The sequence below is a fragment of the Anser anser genome (genome assembly GCF_964211835.1).
Source record: "Anser anser genome assembly, chromosome: 6".
Taxonomy (NCBI): Eukaryota; Metazoa; Chordata; class Aves; order Anseriformes; family Anatidae; genus Anser; species Anser anser.
Window position 1 is genome coordinate 5,448,212 of NC_139726.1, and position 19,783 is coordinate 5,467,994.

Consider the following 19,783-nt stretch of genomic DNA (forward strand, 5'->3'; position numbering starts at 1 on the left):
AATAGAGCATCCTAAAGGCACTCACATACTTGCGCTACCCTGCATCTCTGCAAATCTCTCGCCTTGCTCTGCAGCTCCATGTCTTGAGTTGTGGGTCTCCTTGTGAGCTTTAAAGCTTACTTCTGCTGCTTCCCCTCCGTTTAGCTTCTTCCTTTAAATCTTGCAGCAGAAATACTGCGCTTTGACAAATACAGGTTTTTGTAGCTGTGTTAAAAATGGAAAGTTTGGTGATGCTCGTTCTTCACTGCCTGCGTACTTCATAAACCAATTCACGTTCAGAAAGGGAGACCAGAGTGGGAACAGAATTTTACTTAATCCTAAAGCAAGGTAGGAAGGACAAGAAATGAGGATCCCCGTTCTTTACATTTCCTATCTGGAACATTAGAAATATTGATGTTCACTGCTTTATGATTTTTCTTTGCCTCCTCACCTCTTCCCAAGCAGTCTGCTACAAATCTAACCAAACCATAAATGTACACCCTGTCTGCCATAGCATGTCCTTCAATACTTCAAACGTTTCCAGGGGCAAGCTAACTCCATTTTCTCCCCAAAGGTTTTCAGGATCAGTTACTTAAAGTGAAGAAAACAAAAAAGCCAGTAAAATAGAAAATAGATTTATTTACCCTCAATGTTGTTGTTGTATTTTGTGTTTTTCCGCTCGCGAATTCCCCTGGCAGGTTTCGGAGATCAGCGGTAGAGCAAAAATGTTCGGGGGCACGGAGGTGTCTGTCAGACAGGCAGCAAGGAAGCTCTGCACGCTAGCTGTGAGTGGAGGCCAATTGCTGCTGTAATAATCTGACTGATAATTTAGTGGAGGGAAAAGGGTTTAACTTTTAAAGTCAGAAACATATGGCAGTCGGCATCTCTTCTTAAGCAGATTTGTTGGAAAGTCTGGTGTGTCTGAAGGACTCCCGGCTGGGAAAACTGGTGAAAGTAGTTGTAGTGTAAAACCTGAGACAAACCATAAGTTGCTTCTTGTCAGAGCTGGTTAAAATGAGAGAAGAAATTTGGATTTTCTCCCTGTTCCAGTTTTAACTTTCTTAAACAGTTATTGACAGGGTCTACGAAATGTGTCTTTTGAGAAAACTCATTTGAAAATAATCTTTTACTTGATCAGCAGATCAACTTGATCAGACAGCATTCATACCCAAGTGAGCGTAAGGAGTTGTGCAAGTGGAGGCAGTTTTAGCAGAGTACCGTCTCGGAGAATCCCTTTCTAAAAGCAAAGCAGATGGGATGAGGACACCAGCAAAGTTGTGATAGACGGTGTGAAAAATAGAACTGTGTGGAAAGAAGGAGGGATGAGATGTGTGACAAGAAATATTTTTGGCAGAAATGGGCTATGTGCAGTACTTCAGTTATACGTACTGTAAAGAAAATGCAACTGCTTTGTTGGTAAAAGCCATCCCCATGATACTGCAATAATTTAGAATCAATGAAATGCAACAGTTTCTGTAAAAAAAAAAAAAAAAAAAAAAAAAAAAAAAAAGGAGCAGATAGGCTGCTTTTATTCACTTTCCTCTAATGGATCTCACTTTCCAATTTACTGTTGCTGTTCTCCAGCAGCCTTTACTGGCCGTGTGCAGGTCCCGCTATTCCAGTTGAAGCTGCTGGCTATCTGTATCCATTATGAAAAGAGTGCAAACAAGCCAAGTCCCATTTGTGAGTCAAATAGTTATCATCCGGTAAAAGCTACCGGCTGCACAGCATAAGACAAATATTTGAGGAAGAAAATTATAGGTTGTAAAGGATGGTCGATCCATGTTTGCTTAGAAAATGAAATGTATATGTCGATTTTGTGCAGATAGAAATATTAAATAAACAGATAGCATATAATCAGCCTCAGTTCCAGCTCCACACCTCGGCATGCGGCCCCATTTCAGGTTACCTCTGGGGAAATTTCCTTGTTTGCATTCTGACTGGGACTTGTTCTTGGAAGGATGTAATAGATTTAAGGACTGGACTAGGGACAAGAAGCCAACAAAGCAAGCTGCGGCCAAAATGTGTTACCTTCCTATTCACAAGGGCACACAAGGCAGGGAAATAACCCACAAACCGCTTAGCAAATGGGCAGATTTGGACAGTAGATGATTTATCAGCCTCTAGTCACTCTCCGAATTGTGTGGCCTGTAGAATTCTAGGGAATATCCTCTGATAATTGTGTGACACCTCTTTTTTTTTTCTTTTTTCTTTCAGTACAGTAAGCTGTAACTTTGGGTGGCAGCCACATCCACTTTTCTCCCAAAGTGTCCTCTTTATTTTGACACCAGCAGCCCCAGGTTTCAGATGCTGATGCTGACTCTTCTTCATATTAATTTTCACCCTAGACCCCAGTAAAGCTTGATGAATAATGATCAGACAGATTAAAACTGCCCACATATTAAACTACAGACTTCTCCTTTTCTTCAGGACATTCCCAGTCACTTGAATCCAACCCTACAACAGAACCTTTCTCTGTCCATTTTTGGGTTACTTTCTGATCCATCTGCATGTAGTTTTGAAAAATATCTTCAGATAAGCTTTTACAGCTGTTTTCCACAATCGTTTTCTTATTTTCCTGTAGGGAAAAATGTTGTTTATTAAAATACTCTTTTTTGATTAGCAGAATAATTGATATACTTCATCCAGCTTGGGGCTGAGAAGTTTCTCTCTTTTTTTTTTTTTTTTTTTTTTTTTAGTTTGTTTTCATGTTGTTACGTTCTGGAAATCATTAGTGTATATTTTTACAATATTTCTTCTAGCTGTTAGCATCATGCCTTGCACTGATGGTATGTGTGTAAGCAATAGACGCTATGAAGGACTTCAGTAGTAATGACATACATTATGTCCAGTGTTTATCCAACAGCACATGTCCAACATTAAATTATTGAGCCAGAATACCTGCCCATTGATTACTATAAAGGTTATATGCGTATCAGTAAATCAAGACAAGCTTTCAAAAGATCACTTGATATGACAAATAGGGAAGACAAAGATGTTGAAATCTTTCTCATAATCTTTGTTGGTTTTTATGACTACAACCTTTTTTTTTTTTTTCTTTTGAGGTTTGGTGCTTTTTTTTAAAAAAAAATATTTTTTATTTTTTCCAAATCATTGCTTTAAATATGACTGATGTGTGAAAAAGAGACATCTAAGAAGAACAACAGTACACCTAGAAAATATATTTGTGAGCAACTTTTGGTAGAAGTGGAATGCTGATTTATTATCTTGCCAAAATACAGTTTTCAAAGCAAGCATTTCCCAATGTATTATGTCATATTTCCAACAACAGCTAGTGAAAATGGTGATGGTGTTTCCTTCCTGAGAGGTGCATTTGCACACCCACACATATATATGCATATATATGTTGTTAAAGTTTGTGATATAGGAATAATAAATTAGCATTTATTAACATTTTGCTCTAAATAATACTATTTACAGAATTGCTACCCAAGTGCCAACAGATGAATTGCCAATACAAATGCGCCATTACCAGGAATGGCACCAGGTGCTACTGTGGAGATGGATACGAAACGAGCAGTGATGGCAGAAGCTGCACAGGTAAACAAGAAAGATGCTGTAGGATTGACACACGGGTTTCTTAATGGCTCCTCGATGGCTGTCAGGTGCAGGGAACAGTGGTGGGCTGCCAGCTTGGGTCTGGGAGCCATGCAGGCAGGCTAACAGAAGGCTGGTGAGCATGGATGAACTGTTGTGCTCACAAGCTTCCTTCCCAGCTTCAGTGGTGTTCATCAGGGAATGAGCACGAACTTGTGGGATCAGGCAGAGGGAAAGAGCCCCCCACCATAATGAGGGTCCGGACTTCCCTGCTGACTCCTTGATATTCCTGTGCCCATGCCCCAGCAGCAGCTATTCCTAACTTACTGGGATGAAAGCATCCTCAGCCTGACCAAAGGAGTTGGGCACTCTTTTCCTTTTCTTTTCCTTTTCTTTTCCTTTGCTCAAATGAGCCTACAGCTCGTTTGTGTGAGCCGCTCTCCAGACCTCACTGCTAGGAGACCTGGGGACACTTGCAGCATTTCGCCTCATGCCCATAAAGTCACATCTAGATTAGAATTTGATAAATGAACCCTCCCAGATCATACAACTTAACAGGGAATGTTATTTTGGCATAATTAAATGTGGGCTGAAATTGGTGTTCTTTTCCATTTTTAAAATATATGACTTTTTAATTCTCTGTCCAGGTATTTGTTTCTTGTTTTATTTTTATAAGCAGATTGGAGTTCTGTTGCCTTATGTATGTGCTCACTACCAATCACTCCTCTACACGTAATAGTGCTAAGCCAGATTCTTCATAAATGTAATTTATTCTAAGTTCTTTTGTTCTATGGTTGTCATGTTTCGTGATTGAAAATATATCTGAGGAAATAATTTCAACAGCAGTTTTTTAAAATGTCAATTTATTACTTAAACCCTCAACCACTGTTAAATAGCATGTCTTGAGTTTATGGTATTATGCCTATATATCCTACTTGAGAAAACTGTTCTTTAGATTAGAGAAATATATAGTTTTTGATGTAGTGGATGATGGTTTAATGTAGAAGTTGTGAAAGTTCATTTAAGGAACTGTAAGACATTTCCAGCACAAATAGGTTGAGAAGGATAATCAATTTTCTCCCTTGAAATGTTGTTTCAGCCACAACCCCTTATAATTTTAAATACAAGCGTTCTCTAGTACCAACAAGAGTCCAGATGTCTCCCTAACATGATGTAGACATTGGATGCTAATTGAACAAATGAAGGTTTTAACTTTAAAAATAAACAGCAGTTTAACTCAAGAACTCCTGGCCTTCTGTTTGGTTGCTGGGGTAATTTCAACAGCCAATGTTGGTGATAAGGTCATGGCTTGAGAAGGGGAATACGTAAATACCATAATGATTGCCCTAATGATTTAATGGATCAAACTTTTCTCTTAGATTTTTTTTTTTAAATTCCACTATTTATTTATTTATTTATTATCCTTAAACAATCTCATTAATGTCCCTTTAGATTTGAACGAATGTAATAGATATGGAAGCTGCAGCCAGATGTGTATAAATACAGATGGATCGTACACTTGTAGCTGTGTGGAGGGCTACGTACTTCAGCCTGATAACAGATCTTGCAAGGCCAAAAATGGTAAGTTTTAACATCTTTTTACCTTAATGAAAATAATTTCTGTTTTGGTCCTGTATAGACAATATATATGAAAATATAGATAGAAGAGCATACGGAAGATATGGACTTGAAGTCCTTCACTGTATTGCAAAGAACAACACAACAACCCTAGAACAACTTTTCACATATTATGACAATACTCCAAGGGAAATATTAGAAGTTATTATATGGTTGTTATTAATTAAAGTGAAATACTCAGTTCAGCCAAGATTACAATAGTCCCCAGTTCCCCTCTTCATAAATAAATCAAAGGTTTTTCCTCACACAAACAAAATAAGCTGTTTACTCTGGGAAGACAGCAGAGGTAGTGAGGAAGCAGAGGAAATGATCACAAGGTAATTGTACCCTTAGAATGAAAAAAGGCATGAGATTGCTTTGTCCTTGTAATATCCCGAGGTGAATTTCAAAATACACATATTCACACTAGACTTTTTTTTTCTTTTTACTTAGTGCATGGTTCCAGTAGCAATAATAAATTGGTTATTTGAGGAAATTAGTGAATTTTGTTTAATGAAGCGATACTGTACAAAGTATTTTCATACTCAGCACATTGACTTAACAATGTTTTTATATTAAAAAAACACACTTTCTTGGTTTTTTTTGTTTGTTTGTTTTTACATCCGTGATGATTCAACACCCTAGTATAAAGCTGTTTATTATATATTTTTCGAGTACTTCTATTTGTAGCTATTTTATCATCATAAAATGTGAAGGTCCACTGTTTTTTTGAGGCTACCTCAAGTTAAGAACATCGCTAAGTATGTTCTGACTTGAGCACCAGTAAGTTACATGTTCTTGTACTGCTTGTATGAAGTTTTATACAGTTCCACACAACATGGCTGAGCGATTTTTATTTATTTATTTTTTTTAATACACAGATAAGTGTTGTGAGATAAGAAAGACCACGAAAAGTAAAAATATTTTAATGCTTTTCTTCCTCCGCTGCATAAAAGTCAATATCACTGTTCCAGGTCAGGAAATTCTCATGTTGCCAGCGTTGGGCTTGAGATGAGCCTTTGAATTTCCTTTCTTATATCCAGCAGAGTGTGTAACTCAGTGTTGTAATGAGGTGTCAATGTCTTGGTGGTCTTGTTGAAATAAATCAGATCATATATTAACAGAGAAGAACTATTCTTCTGTCTTTCTTAGAGCTTTGTCATGTTTGCTTTATGGTAGTTTTCATCTTTTCTGTTATTTTCAGCATGGGCTCACTAGTCATTAACTAGAGAAATCACTTCAGTATAGTGCAAATCAAGATCACGGCACTGCGCAGATATGAGTGTTGCTCGTTATGTTGGTTTTGTGTGTAATCATAATTTTTCTCTGAAGTAAGGCTGGATTCAGTTATCAATATGTTGAACAGTGGAGCTAAACTCTTCATAGAGCACAGAGGTCAAAGAACTTCCTGGCACAGTGATGATGGTGCTTTTAGCAGAGAACGCTACAAGAGCTATAGTGACCTGTAACAGCTTATGTTGTTTCACAGGGCACAGTTTACAGTGTGGAAAATAGTGACGTTTCCATGTACCAGGATGTAGCTTTCCTTAAGCATTCATGTTCATAGCTTCACTGATGATACAAACTGCTTTTCACAGGTTGCTGCCTTGTAGGATAAGGTTCAAGCAGGGTCAAAAGCAAGGTGCTGCCCTGCACAAATAAAATAAAATAAAATAAAATAAAAAAGATTGGGGAGCAAGCAACGAGGAGCCAGTCCTGCCGGAAAGTATCTAAAATTGTGTAATGGATCACAGGTCAGAAATTGGGCAATTCCATCCTGTTGAGCAAGGGGAGAGGTACAATCCTGATATGTATAAGCAGCGTTATGACTTCAAAGTAATTCTAATGCTCACTCAACACTGGGAAGTCGTCAGCTGGAATGTGACATCCAGAGAGGGACAGCATGCAAAGCAGATGTGGACCAGTAGAAGAGAATCCAGGGAAAAGGTTGTATCTAAGGGAAAAAAAGGGAAAAGAGCCTTTAGAAAAAATAATCAACTTTTTAATTTCCTTAAAAAGCCTAAGGAGAATAAGGATGGAAAGAGCGAGCTATCCATTTAGTCTGCATTTGACAAAAGCAGTTGTCAAATTCATAAAGAAAATGAACTAAAGAATATTCTGTGTGCAAAAGGTATGAAAGATAAGAAGCAATAGAGGTTTAAGTTAGCTTAGGCATTATGTAAAGCTTTCTGATGTTAATAACAGCAGATCTGCTACGAATATAAATTGCCATCCGTGGTCCTAGGTACAGCACAAGAGGTAACTACGAGCCCTGCGCCACGTTTTTGTTGCCTCTGTAACCTGAGTGAGAGGTTTCTGAATCCTCACAAGAAGAGAAGTGGGGGAACTCGTGGAGGCCCAGTTCCCAAGGCGCTGAGCAGGGGAGCTGAGTTTGGGAGCTGTGGCCTGCGGGAGCCCTGTCCCGGTGCAGGCGGCCTCTGGAGGCCTCCTCGGCCTCTTCCACAGGCCCCAAACCCATCCCCGCACAGCGGCCTGGCCGCGTGTGGTACGGTAGGTACAATTTGCAGAGCACCTCACACAAGCTGCTGTTTTTCTACCCTTCAGGCAGCCAAATGCTTGGCTGTGAAGGTGGGGAGGTTCATCCCTCATTAGAGCCTGCATTTTACTTCCTCGGCTCATTTACATAACTTTGGAGCCTGAAACTTTTAGCTGCACAGTACCTTTGGGAAGGACGTTAAAATAGGTATCGAAACAGCTGGGGGCACACCATGTTTTTTTCTCCTGAATAAAGAAGCAGTTAATGACTTCTTCTAAGGTGAAAATGAAACAAAATGTAGCTTTGCTGAGAAGAGTTTTGGAAAATCTTTGTTTGCCAAGTTTGTATGCCTATACTCTAAGGCCTGCATTGGATGGAAAGGATATTTAAGAAAACAATCTGACAGAATCAGAAATCTTTAGCTGGTGAAACAAAAAATCACCTTCTTCCAAAATTCCTGATATATTTTATACCCTCATAGGCCATCTAGAGAGAAATACCATGTGAGAAGAAACATTTGTCATGTGGATAAAGAGGGCTGAAGTGATAATGATTAAAGTAAAAACCTGTTTCTGACATTCATCACTCTTAAATTTATTTCACAAAACAATTTTCTTGTAAAATTTCACAAATCTAAGTTTCAAGGTTTTAGAAAGGGTTTTAGTTTCAAGGGTTTTAGTTTCAAGTTCATTGTAAGACTGTTTAAGCACTGAAAATGAATTTCAGAATAAAATTTGACTGCATTCTATTCAACAGTGTTAAATATTTTTCAGGCAGTTATGCAATACATGCATTGCTAAGAGCAAAGGTCTTAAAATCTACCTCAGGAGAAGGTTTTTCTAGTTGCTTGTAAACACTGAATTAAGATTTTTATCCTTTCTGTATAATAGTAATGACAAAAAAAAAAAAAAAGAGAGAAAAAAAAGAAAAACACAACAAATGCTGGCATTTCTGAAGATTTTCTTTCAGAGAAGTAGGACTGCAAAACACCTTAGTTTCTTATTTGTTGTGACATCAGTACTGATCTGTACTTTAGACAAGATCAGGGACGGGGGGGAAATGCAAGACTTTCATCTTTTCCACCACTCTATCTTAAACATAATCCAAAGGAAGATGCTTTCATTTTACCCAAGAGGGATGAATCATAAAACTTCCCTGGATTAGAGTAGCTACTCACGTCTTATCTTTCCTATTTAAAATAAATAAATAAATAAATAAATAAAGGAAAACTCCAGAAAGAATAACACACATGAAGTCCAGTTATTTGAAAAGCTGCAGTCAGCTCACTGCAACTCATCTTAGATCTGTCCACTAAACTTTTAAGCTTTGTAGATTCTGTTCTTGGGAAACAGACAAGTAGATTTTTATGATGGGGAAGACGAGACATTTTTTTCAGCTTCTCTTTCTTTTTTTGTTTACCTTACACAATACTTTAAAATGCTTTAAAGGAACTTTTTTATTTTATTCTGTATTTTTTTTCTTTTTTCTTCATGATAATGCCATATATTACTCTTTTTTTTAGTAAGTAATAATGAATCAGTCTTTATCTGAACAACATTGAAATAGGCAAGCTAAATACCCTACTGTGAAAAAGCATGATTAACTGATTCAAGCCCTTCAATTGTTTCATGTATGGACTGCTTGAAAAATAGAATTTCAAGCTCAATAATCTAGTTTCTGGATAAGTTCTGCATGAACACAGATGTGTTTTAATGTTTACTAGTGCCAGCTAAGCAGAACCTCTTAGCAGTGCCACGAGTACTTGTGATTCCATTATCTGGAGCCAGGTTTGATTACAGCTGTTGCTCAGGAGTGTCAATGCTAATTCTTTTTCATAATTCTTTTATTTCTTAGACATTAATACTGAAATACAACCTTTATCTAGAGTTCAGTGAAGCATTAAATCCTTGTTACGGTTTCCAATACGTAGGTTCAAAACACTGCAAGAAAGGATATGGTTCTCCATGACAGCCTTGGACAATTGAGCAACGAGGCTGGTTCCTTATCTGCAAACAGCTCCTAAGTATCTGCTGCTTCTTGAAGGCTTTACAGATTGCAGGCAGTGGTAATATCTTCCTTAATACAAAGTACAGGAGCAAAAATGTTAATAAGGAAATTTTCACACTGCTGCTGGTTAGGAAAGGAGTGATGTTATTTCATGGGAAGGAAGCAGCTGGTCACAGAGCTGTTAGATGTAAAAAACTTGGCAGGAGGCAGACACAAACACCTTTTGTACCAGTCTGGAAACTCTCCATTGGGGTCAGTGAGTGGTGAAAACAGAAACTCTTAAGTTCTCTTCTTCTGATGGGTAGCATAAGTTTATAAGAAAGGGAGGGACAGACATTTCCATACACAGGACACCTTTCAAATAAAATTGCTTATTAAAAACTTCATTGCCTTCTTTTCTGGAGAAAAAAAAAAAAAGGCATGGCTACGGAGCCTCACTTGTGGCTTCATTTGTGCCTCAACACTTTACAAGAGTTTGTTTCACAAATAAGTTTCTTCAGTCTTTAAAGATCTTTGAAATTTTTCAAAAAATTGCATGGATTTAAATGGTGATAGTAAATGTAAGATAAGGACAGTCAGTAAGTTAGAAAAGTAGTAAGTTATACAAGTGTGGTTTTGCAGATATCAACATGTGGTTTGCTGGGGAGAGAAGTATGCTCCAAGGTACTGAAAAACTATAGGAAAGAATGAAATCCACTTTAGAAGGAATGCATGCTGATCCATTATAGAAAGTATTGTTTTAGGCAAAAAAGTAAACAAAATATCAGCAAAAGAGATGTTTAAATAAAAGCACATGGTACCAAAGAACAGAATATAAAGCCTACTTCAGTGGATTTCATTAAGACCACTGAGCAGTGTATTTAATAAAGCATCTTTTCTCTTTAGTCAGACTTGCTGATGAAATATTATTTGTAAATCCTTTTATTTATGCATTTTTCCGCATTTTCTCACCTGATATTGCTTAGCAAAATTTTGAAAACTGTATGAAGTAAAATGTTGATTGAAAATATTTCATTTTAATACAGTGTTTAAACATTGTTTTATTTTTCTGACTGTAAGCAGATTGCTTTAGGCTGAGAGCTCTTGGGGTGAGACTTGGCAACACAAATATTTTTTCCACATGCTTGGCAACTGCAGTGTGAGTTTCTGTGTTTTAGGGTAATTTTTTGTTCGTTTGTTTGTTTTTAAGTACAACTTCAGAAGTGTGTTCACTTGGCATTATTATTCGTGTGAACATACCTCGTTGCAAAATTAGGCATCGCTGCTACTCCAATTAAACCTGAAGCAAACTTAAACCATAAAATTTGCATGAAAGTTCAATATCATCTTCCTTAAAGATGCAAAGAAGTTCCCAGAATTCTTTGTGGGACCTTGTGAGTCAGTATTTCTGCTAAAAAAGTCATCGATAACAGATTTAGATATTCAATGGGACTTAGTCAATTTGGGTTCCATATAAGCATTTATTCTTTTTATTTGAAAATTGTGCTTTTCATCTGGAAATATTGACAGCACTGACTTGTTCAATATTTCTTCCGCATAGTCCATCTCTTGTCACCTTTGGTGTATAAATAGGTGTGAGTAGTTCTTGAACTACCTTCCTGAGGTTCTTTGCAGAAAATCTGTATCTGCGGAATATTATAATATATATTTAGAAAATCTAAATCTGCAGAAAATATATATCTTGATTTATGTAGCTCTTGCTTACTCCTTACTTTAAATCCTCCTGCTTGCGGTGGCAACTTTCAGGAACGATTGTTTATACTGAAATTAACCAATGGTTTGTTGTAAGGAGCATGCTCCAGTGTGTATAGTTGGTCTAGTGCAACAACATCTGTACGGGGAAGTCAGTGACTCAGAACCTGAGTCTCTTTGGAAAGTTCAGTCAAAGCAGAGATCCCTTCTTTACAGGGGATAAACATCTGCTTATATAAATGAGTTACCTTCCTCTCTTTAAAAAAAAAATAATAAATAAATTGAAAAGCTACACCAAGTTGCCAGTTATATTCTAATCCTACCCTAGGAGTAAAAAATAAAAAATTAAAAAAAGAAGTAGAATCCTGGCAATGTATGAAAGCCGACTGTGTCCTGGGCTGCACCAAAAGTAGCGTGGCCAGCAGGATGAGGGAGGGGATTCTCCCCCTCTCAAAATCCTCATCATACTGAGATTAATATTAATTAATACTTGACTAAGTCAGATGCATAATTTCAAACCAGCCCTGGATTTTCTAGGCAGGAATGCAATTAAAATACACCGAAAGCAAGACCAGCTGTTTTTGTGCCCAATAGCACTCATCATATGCAAAACATATTTTAGCTCGATGAGTATTGCTTGTTCCTCTGGGTGTACAACATACCTTTCTTTAATTGTAACTTGAACTTGACCTGGGTGTTAAATCATTATCCTGTAGCATCACTTCAGCTGAATATCTTGTACTTTAAATTATATATTCTTCACTGTTTGGGTATTATTGTTCCCTTCAGTGTTCACACATTGTTCAAGTATTTTTATAAATTACTGGCAGGATTTCCAGTCAAAGTAATTCAGGTGAATGTGAATTGCTTCTTCATATTTTTTGTTTGTTTGTTTATTGTGACCTGAATGTTAACCCAATGGAAACTGTGCAGTCTCTGTTCCCTTTCGCTATCGGGATTCTCTACTGCATAAAGCTTTCTCCCTTGCATTGCACAGTATTAGACCCAACATCTGCAGGTAGCCAGGTTCCATTGCATTGGGTTTGTTTGCTTTGGTGCTTTTTTATTTTATTTATTTATTTATATTTTAATATTTTGTTTTGCTTTGTAGAAGCATTCACTCAGTTTTTCTCTTACTTTACGAAAAGTAAGAGAAAGTAAAGATATGAAAAGTACCTCACCATTTCATGCGGACTCATAAATTCTTCAGGTTTTACTGCCCTCCATTCTTTTAGAAATGTCAGTAATCTGGATAGAAATAATTTGCATAAATGTATTTCTTTTTATGACTTGGGCATGAAAAATGTTGCAATAATGACACTTGGAATTAAACAGAAGCTGTGGGGCTAGGGTAATTAATTTTCTTTAATGATGTGAACTATTAGAACAGCAGGATAAAATAGAGTAGTAATTTGGAATATATGATAGTTATGAAAATAAAAACAAAACCTATTTATTATATCTCTGAAAACATGCAGGTAAGAACATTTAAAAATTATGTTAAAACTGATATGATAAATATGCTATACACAGTCTGCTAACACTTTGAATTCTGATTTGTTTTCAGAGCCTGCTGATAGACCTCCTCTTCTTCTGGTTGCAAACTCTGAAACAATTGAGGTCTTGTATCTTAATGGAAGCAAAGTGTCTTCCCGAACCCCTGTTAAAGGATCTGCAATTTTGACACTAGATTATAGCTACAAAGAGGACAAAATTTGTTGGATTGAATCGAGAGATCTTTCGAGTCAGCTGAAATGCACCAGGATAACAAAAGCTGGGAAGTTAACAGACGAGTGGATAATAAACATTGCTCAGTATCTTCACAGTAAGTATCTGACAGTCATTTAGCAAAACTGTAGTGTTTGCTGTGACCTGGTGCAGGAGATGTTAGTAATATTTGGAGGCTTGCTGTTGAAGATATTCTTAAGGCATTAAATATTGAAACTCATATTGAAGCACTTTTATGTTTCTCATTCCAATAAAAAATATATGCATGCAATGTTTTTTAAAATGTGCATTTTTATAGTTTAAATATAATGTGTAGAACTTACAAAACCAGGGCAGTACAACAGAAGAACAAATGTAAAATGAATTCTCTTCTCTGGCAAAGTAGTGTTACATAAAGCTTGAAAATGTTTTTTACTACTGGGATAATATTGACAGTGAATGAAGAAGAGACACATGCTTATCACATTTGCTGTCAGCTATCGTAGGTATGTCAGTTCTTGAAAATAACAAAATATTTCCTGACACTGGAAACAAAGTGCTGCCTTTTTTGCAATTAAGAAAAAAAAAAAGACTCATAATATGGAATTAGTCTGTTGCATTACAACGTTACTTCTCAATCATCTTTTCAATTTGTGGACTGTTGTTATCTACTGAAGGAGGTGTTCATCCACTTACATATTTTAATGTGAACAGACTGCAAAATAGCATACAGTCCAAAAAATGCAATTTTCTTTCACAGCAGAATTGTCCACAGATCAGCTTATAAAACACAGCACCAAGGAGTGCAATGGTGGTATTAACCTGGCTTTTGAAAACTCAGGGCTAGAACCTCCACTGTTTTGCTTTGGACCTAAGATTTAGAAAAACACTTTTAAGTAGAGATGGACATCAAAGATTAACTCTGAACTGATCTCAAACTCTCTGACCATCAGGTTCAGAAATACTCAAATCACAAATTCAATGGTGATATAATATTGTGCATATCAAAGTAATCAATTTGTTGTAGAAAGTGTGCTTTAGACTATCAAGATAGCTGCTGTAAAATGTGGTCATTTCTGCAGAGTAAAGGGTTTTTGTTTACATGTATTTTCAACCTATTTCCTAATTATATATTTACTCTATAGAAAATTAAATAGAATTAAAAAAAAAATAGGGGTTCATTTTGGTTTGGTTTGTTTTGCCACTCATTGTGGCAATATTACTTCTCGAGGTCTCTCTTATCCTAGATGTAAAGTATAGTTGTACTTCATTTTGCCTTCTTATTATTTTATTTTTTCATACTCTAGATATCTAAGAGCCCTAAGAATCTTGTTGGTAATATTTGATTGTGCCTTTTTAATTCACTCTGTTATTGATATTTTCTTTTCTTTTCCTGTTAGTAAGAGCAATCAGATTAACTGCAGTCCTTAGCAAAATCTGTTTTGTATTGAACTGTATGTGTGTCTGTTCTGTCACTTATCTTCATCCTCAAAGTGGATCCTAGCGCTATGGTTTGTGGTTCTTTCACCAGTTCTCTCCTACGTTCCTCTCCCTCTCTTCTCTGCATGTGAAGAGAATCGCTAATCTTTGTGGTGTTCGGATCTGCATTAGCACATCTGTTTGCAAAATTAAGGCTGTATTATGTGTTTGAAATGAATACAGTGCCTGGAATTAATGAGCTAATCATTTTTCATAGTGTTCATACACATCAGCCTGTGGACTCTAATATTTTCCTGAAACTCTAGTGTAATTGTTCAGTCTTGTTTAAATGAAGAATTGTAATTCCCACGGACGTGCACCGACTGCAGAGAATTGTTCCAACCTTTTCTTCAGTTTTCATATGGAAACGGTGCTTGGAGGCTTAGAGAAACATTGCTTGCAGCACTGATTGACAAAATCCAGCAGATTTACCTATGGTGGTGTTTCTCCCAGACAAGCATATTGACAGGCGCTCTTCTTGGATAACTGTGGTGGAACCACAGCAGTCCCCATGGTGTGAACATATCAGCTCCAAGGTGCTCGGTGCACTTTGCAGGGCAACAAGTAGTGTGAGAGCTGCTTTTGTCCCGCTCCTGCTCCTAGCTCTGCGGTGCCCAGTCTGAGCAGGCTGGTTCGCCGGGGCACCTGCGGCATGGGGCAGCATGGAAAACATGCTGCTCATCATGGGCACAGTAACATCCAGAAGGTTCAATCAGAGCTCATCTGTGGCAGATTTGGTGTTGTGGTGTTATTATTATTTTTCTTTTCCAGTACTCAGTGCAGAAATTGTCCACCTGATTAATATCCTCCCTTCCAGACATACACCTGGAGTTATTTCTGCAAGGGGCCTGGTGTTACTATTTTTCTTATATATGTCTGTACACATGTATAGGTCATTTTGTGGCTACTGCAAAACTGAGTTTTAATCTTAAATTCTTCCTTTTCTTTCCTCCGTCTTCTGCTACCCATCATGCACCTTCTGCTATTCCTCTTCAGTGTATAGCACCTGCATCTGGTGAGGCAAACAAATTCATTCTGCCTCCTGGTGAAGGATTTCAGCCTGTGCATTTTCAAGCGCAAGTACATCCTCTGGCAGCTCAAGCCAAATAAATGGTTGTGCCCATGGAGTTAGTCAAAGGAAAATGGAAGGTCTGTTCTTCATAGAAAATAACTTTTTCTTTATTGTCTAGCCACAAAGAGCACATTCCAAAAGGAGAGGAAACAACTCTTAGCCGTATTTGCAGAATTTTGAATTTCTTTATCCCAGCCTTCTAATCTGTTTTCTTTAGCTATCTGGAAGGAAATATGTCGTGTGCATATGACACAAAAATTGGTAGAAAAGTCAGTTATACAAAAAGATTGGGACTGCTTGAAGTGGCCTTATTCAAAGTGCTTTTTTAGTGAAGGCAAGTAAGTCCTCTAGTTGGGAACAAGAATGTAGGTCCTATTTAAAGATGAGAAACTACCTCTAGGAAAGCAGACTATGAAAATGAGTTAGTGTTCATGGTATATAGTGTAAGCTCTAGGTAGTCAGCAGAATCTTTGGATTCACACAATAAAAGAAATTACGATGCTTTAGTATCCAGCATTTTCCCTTAGTAGACAGTCCAACATGACTTCATTTTGGCACATACATGTCCTAGATGGATACAATCGGATTCCTTTGAAGAGCAGTGCTAACTTGGTCTGCATCTCAGGTGTCGTTTGCTGAAGCACAGCAGTTTGACATACCTTGTGCTACTTCTTAAGCAAGTTTCAGTCTTGTGAGAATTATTATATCATCGATAAGGTTTTCGTTTGCTTGCTTGATAGGTTTATTCCTTTAAATAAGAATAGATTTCTGTGGGCATGGCAATGTCAGTACAGACAATCTTGTGTTAGCCAAGGCCAGGCATTGGCATGTTGTTTCACCTTTGTCTTTTCTAGACCTAGAAGGTGTTGGAAGTTAAGCTGAAAATTTTCCTTTTGGAAAGATTTATGCAGACAGTGTTGGAGCCAAAGAGGCTTTCAGGAAAGACTCTCAGATAAGGCAGCTTGTGCAACCACCGTCCATAATAACGGGTGTGCTCTTTGACGCTTCACACTGTCTCACACCCACTTCCAGTTAGTACAGCAAGACTTCCAGGAACAGTCATTTATGTGAAGTGCTACCTCGAGGACCAAACTAGCAAAATTTCTTTTTAACGGAATGAAAGTGGAAAGTCTCTCACAATTTTCTGTCCTTCCAAACCTGTGATGTGCAATACTATGCTCATGGTTCATGTTTTTTTTTTTTTTTGTTTTTTTTTTTTTCTGTGTGTGTGTTGGGACAGGGAGGCAGCAGGAGCAGCATCTTCTGGATGACAATCTCCTTCTTCCTCACTTTAATAGGCATTTTTCACCTTCGTCATTATAGGTACCAAGCACTTAATGTGCTCTCCAAACAAGCACCAGGCAGCACAGCCTGGGTTTCAGCCACTATTCTGCAGAAAACTCTTCTGGGATGCTGCTTCAGAGCATGAGATTTTCTGCTTGGATGGTATTTGATTCAGGTTTTCTTGGCATTTAGTTATCACAGTGCTCCAGTACAAATCCTGAAATTGTTGTGTTTAGCTTTGCTGCTTTGTGTTTTATACCTCCTCAGTGCCACCTCACCTGGGAAGGCACACAGGCTTTTCTGTTTACAGATCTGCTTGTACGGGACTGATCTGGATGAAGAGAAACGTTAGGATTTGCCTGTACTGTTTCAGCTGTAATCTTGCTGACTTCTCTAGCCTGCCCTACCGCAGGAGCAAGGAGGCTGGGTAGTCTCTGGTGGGGAGCAGGAACTGCTTGTTGCAAGCCAGCATCTTCTCCTTGCCTGCATGAGCCTAGGCCAAGGCTGACTTTTTGGCTCTCTAACTTTTTTGGGTGCAGCTGCTGTGAGGACCGTCAGACAGGGAGCCCAGAGGATTTGACCAGGATCCAGAAGTGTCTCTTTGCTTACATTCTTGTTTTCTTGCACATTTCTGGTCCCCCCAGTTGTGCACTCACACACATACACGTTTGCTTTTTCTTCTGAGTTTAGCAGGGAAAAAACAAACATCAAATAGCTTCTGAACAAAAACAACTGAGTAAGGATTAAAGGCATGAGGGCTAGGAAGGTCTTTGAGGCTGTCCATTTTTATTTATTTTTTTATTATATTTTTTGCTTTTCTCTTTGGACTTTGAAATCATGCAGACGCAAACAAACAAACATAATCCCAAAGCTCTCCCCTCCCCAGACCTGCAATGCTACCTTCCAGTGATTAACAACAGCTACGAGTGTTGTGCTGTTCAGAAGAGTTAGTCATTTACCTTGGCATTTATGAGTCTCAATCATCGAAGGAAATGCAAAGCACTAAGGATGGTGCTTCTGTCAGCAACCTTCCTGTGAAGTCTGTATGAATATTCATGAGAAATCAAACAAAAGTTTGGCTTACTCAGGAGGAGAGGAACTGTGAAGATCTGGGGGGAGGTGTTTATTCCTATGTGAAGCCTGCCCCTGAACGTGTCTCCAGACAGGTGTTAGAGGCTGTCATTATAGTTGTAGACTGTGATATTTTTTTTTTTCTGTGATAGACTGTCTATGCTTACAGACTTCCTAGAAGACAAATAGAAATGAGACAGCTTCACGACAAAGGTCATTTGTACTTCAAATCACACTTTAGTAGTGCTCAGAGCATCTAATAGAGTAACTGGAAGCAGAATGGGGTGTGAAAAAAGTATCCTAAAGAAATACCACAGTATAGTTGGAATCTGGTTGGCACTCCTAGAGCCCTGGAGCTGACCTTACATTGTGGTGCAGTTCTGGGAGGACTGGAAAAATGCTGCTTCTGGGACAGTTTCTCCAAAGCTTTTGTTGTTGTTGTTGTTGTTGTAGTGTCACTATCTCATTTTAGATAGAGCCATCATTATACATACAGAACTGTCACACTTTTCTCTTGAGAATCATGTTTATCCAGCTTGAATTTTCCATCTCCTTTTACTGCCCAGTCATTTGGTATCATGAAATCCTACTGTTATTCAAAGCTGACCTTACCCTTTACGATGGCAACTTATTATTATTATTATTATTATTATTATTATTATTATTAAAATGTTACCTGGTACAAGTTCTAGCAGTGCTGTGGGACTCAGTGATCCTCAGTGGGGAACCAGCTTTGTCCCCCAACTTAGGCAGTTAAATGGGGCTGTCAGTAACATACGTGTAAGATTACATCTTTCCTGAGTCTTCCCTCATGCCTTCCTGTATGGCTTTTGGAAATAGGGATTTCAATACGTTTCTGTGTTTACTTTAATTCCCGTGTTCTTTTAGGTAGTCCCCTTCAGCAGACACAAGTGCAAATCTTTAGTTGGAACATCTTTTACTCCGTGGCCTCAGATGGGAAACACTGTCTTTGCAGCAGGGGCTCACAGGAAATGAGGTAGAACATAATTGGGGTCATCTTGATGGACATGGCATAGGCTAGGAGGCTTTGCTGCTGAGATTTTTTTTAGCCTAATACATTCGTTCCCCATTCTGGTGGACCTGGACTTAGAGAGCTTTTGATCGGGTGCGTGATACAGCTTTCCTGGTGCTCTATGGACTTTTATTTAATGCAGCAGCAGTGCTATCTGATAACTGTCCTTCTGCGTGTGGTTACTTTGCACTCTGTAATGATAAGACTCCTTTAGAGACTCAGGCTTTATGGAAACTTCCTTTTATCACTCTGCTCCAGTCTTTAACTCCTGCCTAATCTTTTCTGATTATTGGTTATACACAGCCTTTTTGATGATAATCATGTTTACCAGAAGAATAAGGGTAGTTCACATCTGTTGCGGTTTAACCCGGCAGGCAGCTAAGCACCATGCAGCTGTTCACTCACTCCCCCGCAGTGGGATGGGGACGAGAATGAGCAAAAAAGGTAAAAACTGTGAGTTGAGATAAAGACAGTTTAATGGGAAAGAAAAGGAAGGGAAAATAATAATAAAATGATGATAAAAGAATGTACAAAGCAAGGGATGAGTAATGCAATTGCTCACCACCCCCTGACCAATGCCCAGCCTGACCCCAAGCAGAGGCAGCCCCCACCCCAGCCAACTCCCCACTGTTATTGCTGAGCACGATGCCCCATGGTGTGGGACGTCCCTTTGGGCAGCCTGGCCCAGCTGTGCTGGCTGTGTCCCCTCCCAGCCCCTGGCTGGCAGGGCAGCACGAGGAGCTGAGCAGTCCTTGGCTCTGGGTGAGCCCTGCTCTGCAGCAACTGA

The 19,783-nt window shown here is 38.3% G+C and overlaps 1 protein-coding gene across 8 annotated transcripts in view; it reads left to right on the forward strand.

Annotated features, from left to right (window-relative positions):
* LRP1B (LDL receptor related protein 1B) overlaps nucleotides 1–19,783 on the forward strand; it is a 546,211-nt gene that overhangs the window by 209,720 nt on the left and 316,708 nt on the right. For all 8 annotated transcript variants that reach the window (XM_083841828.1, XM_083841833.1, XM_083841832.1 and 5 more), the window contains 3 exons: nucleotides 3,421–3,540; nucleotides 4,990–5,118; nucleotides 12,918–13,175. In XM_083841828.1, the coding sequence (XP_083697954.1) occupies nucleotides 3,421–3,540; nucleotides 4,990–5,118; nucleotides 12,918–13,175 (507 nt within the window). The remainder of the gene's footprint in view (nucleotides 1–3,420; nucleotides 3,541–4,989; nucleotides 5,119–12,917; nucleotides 13,176–19,783) is intronic.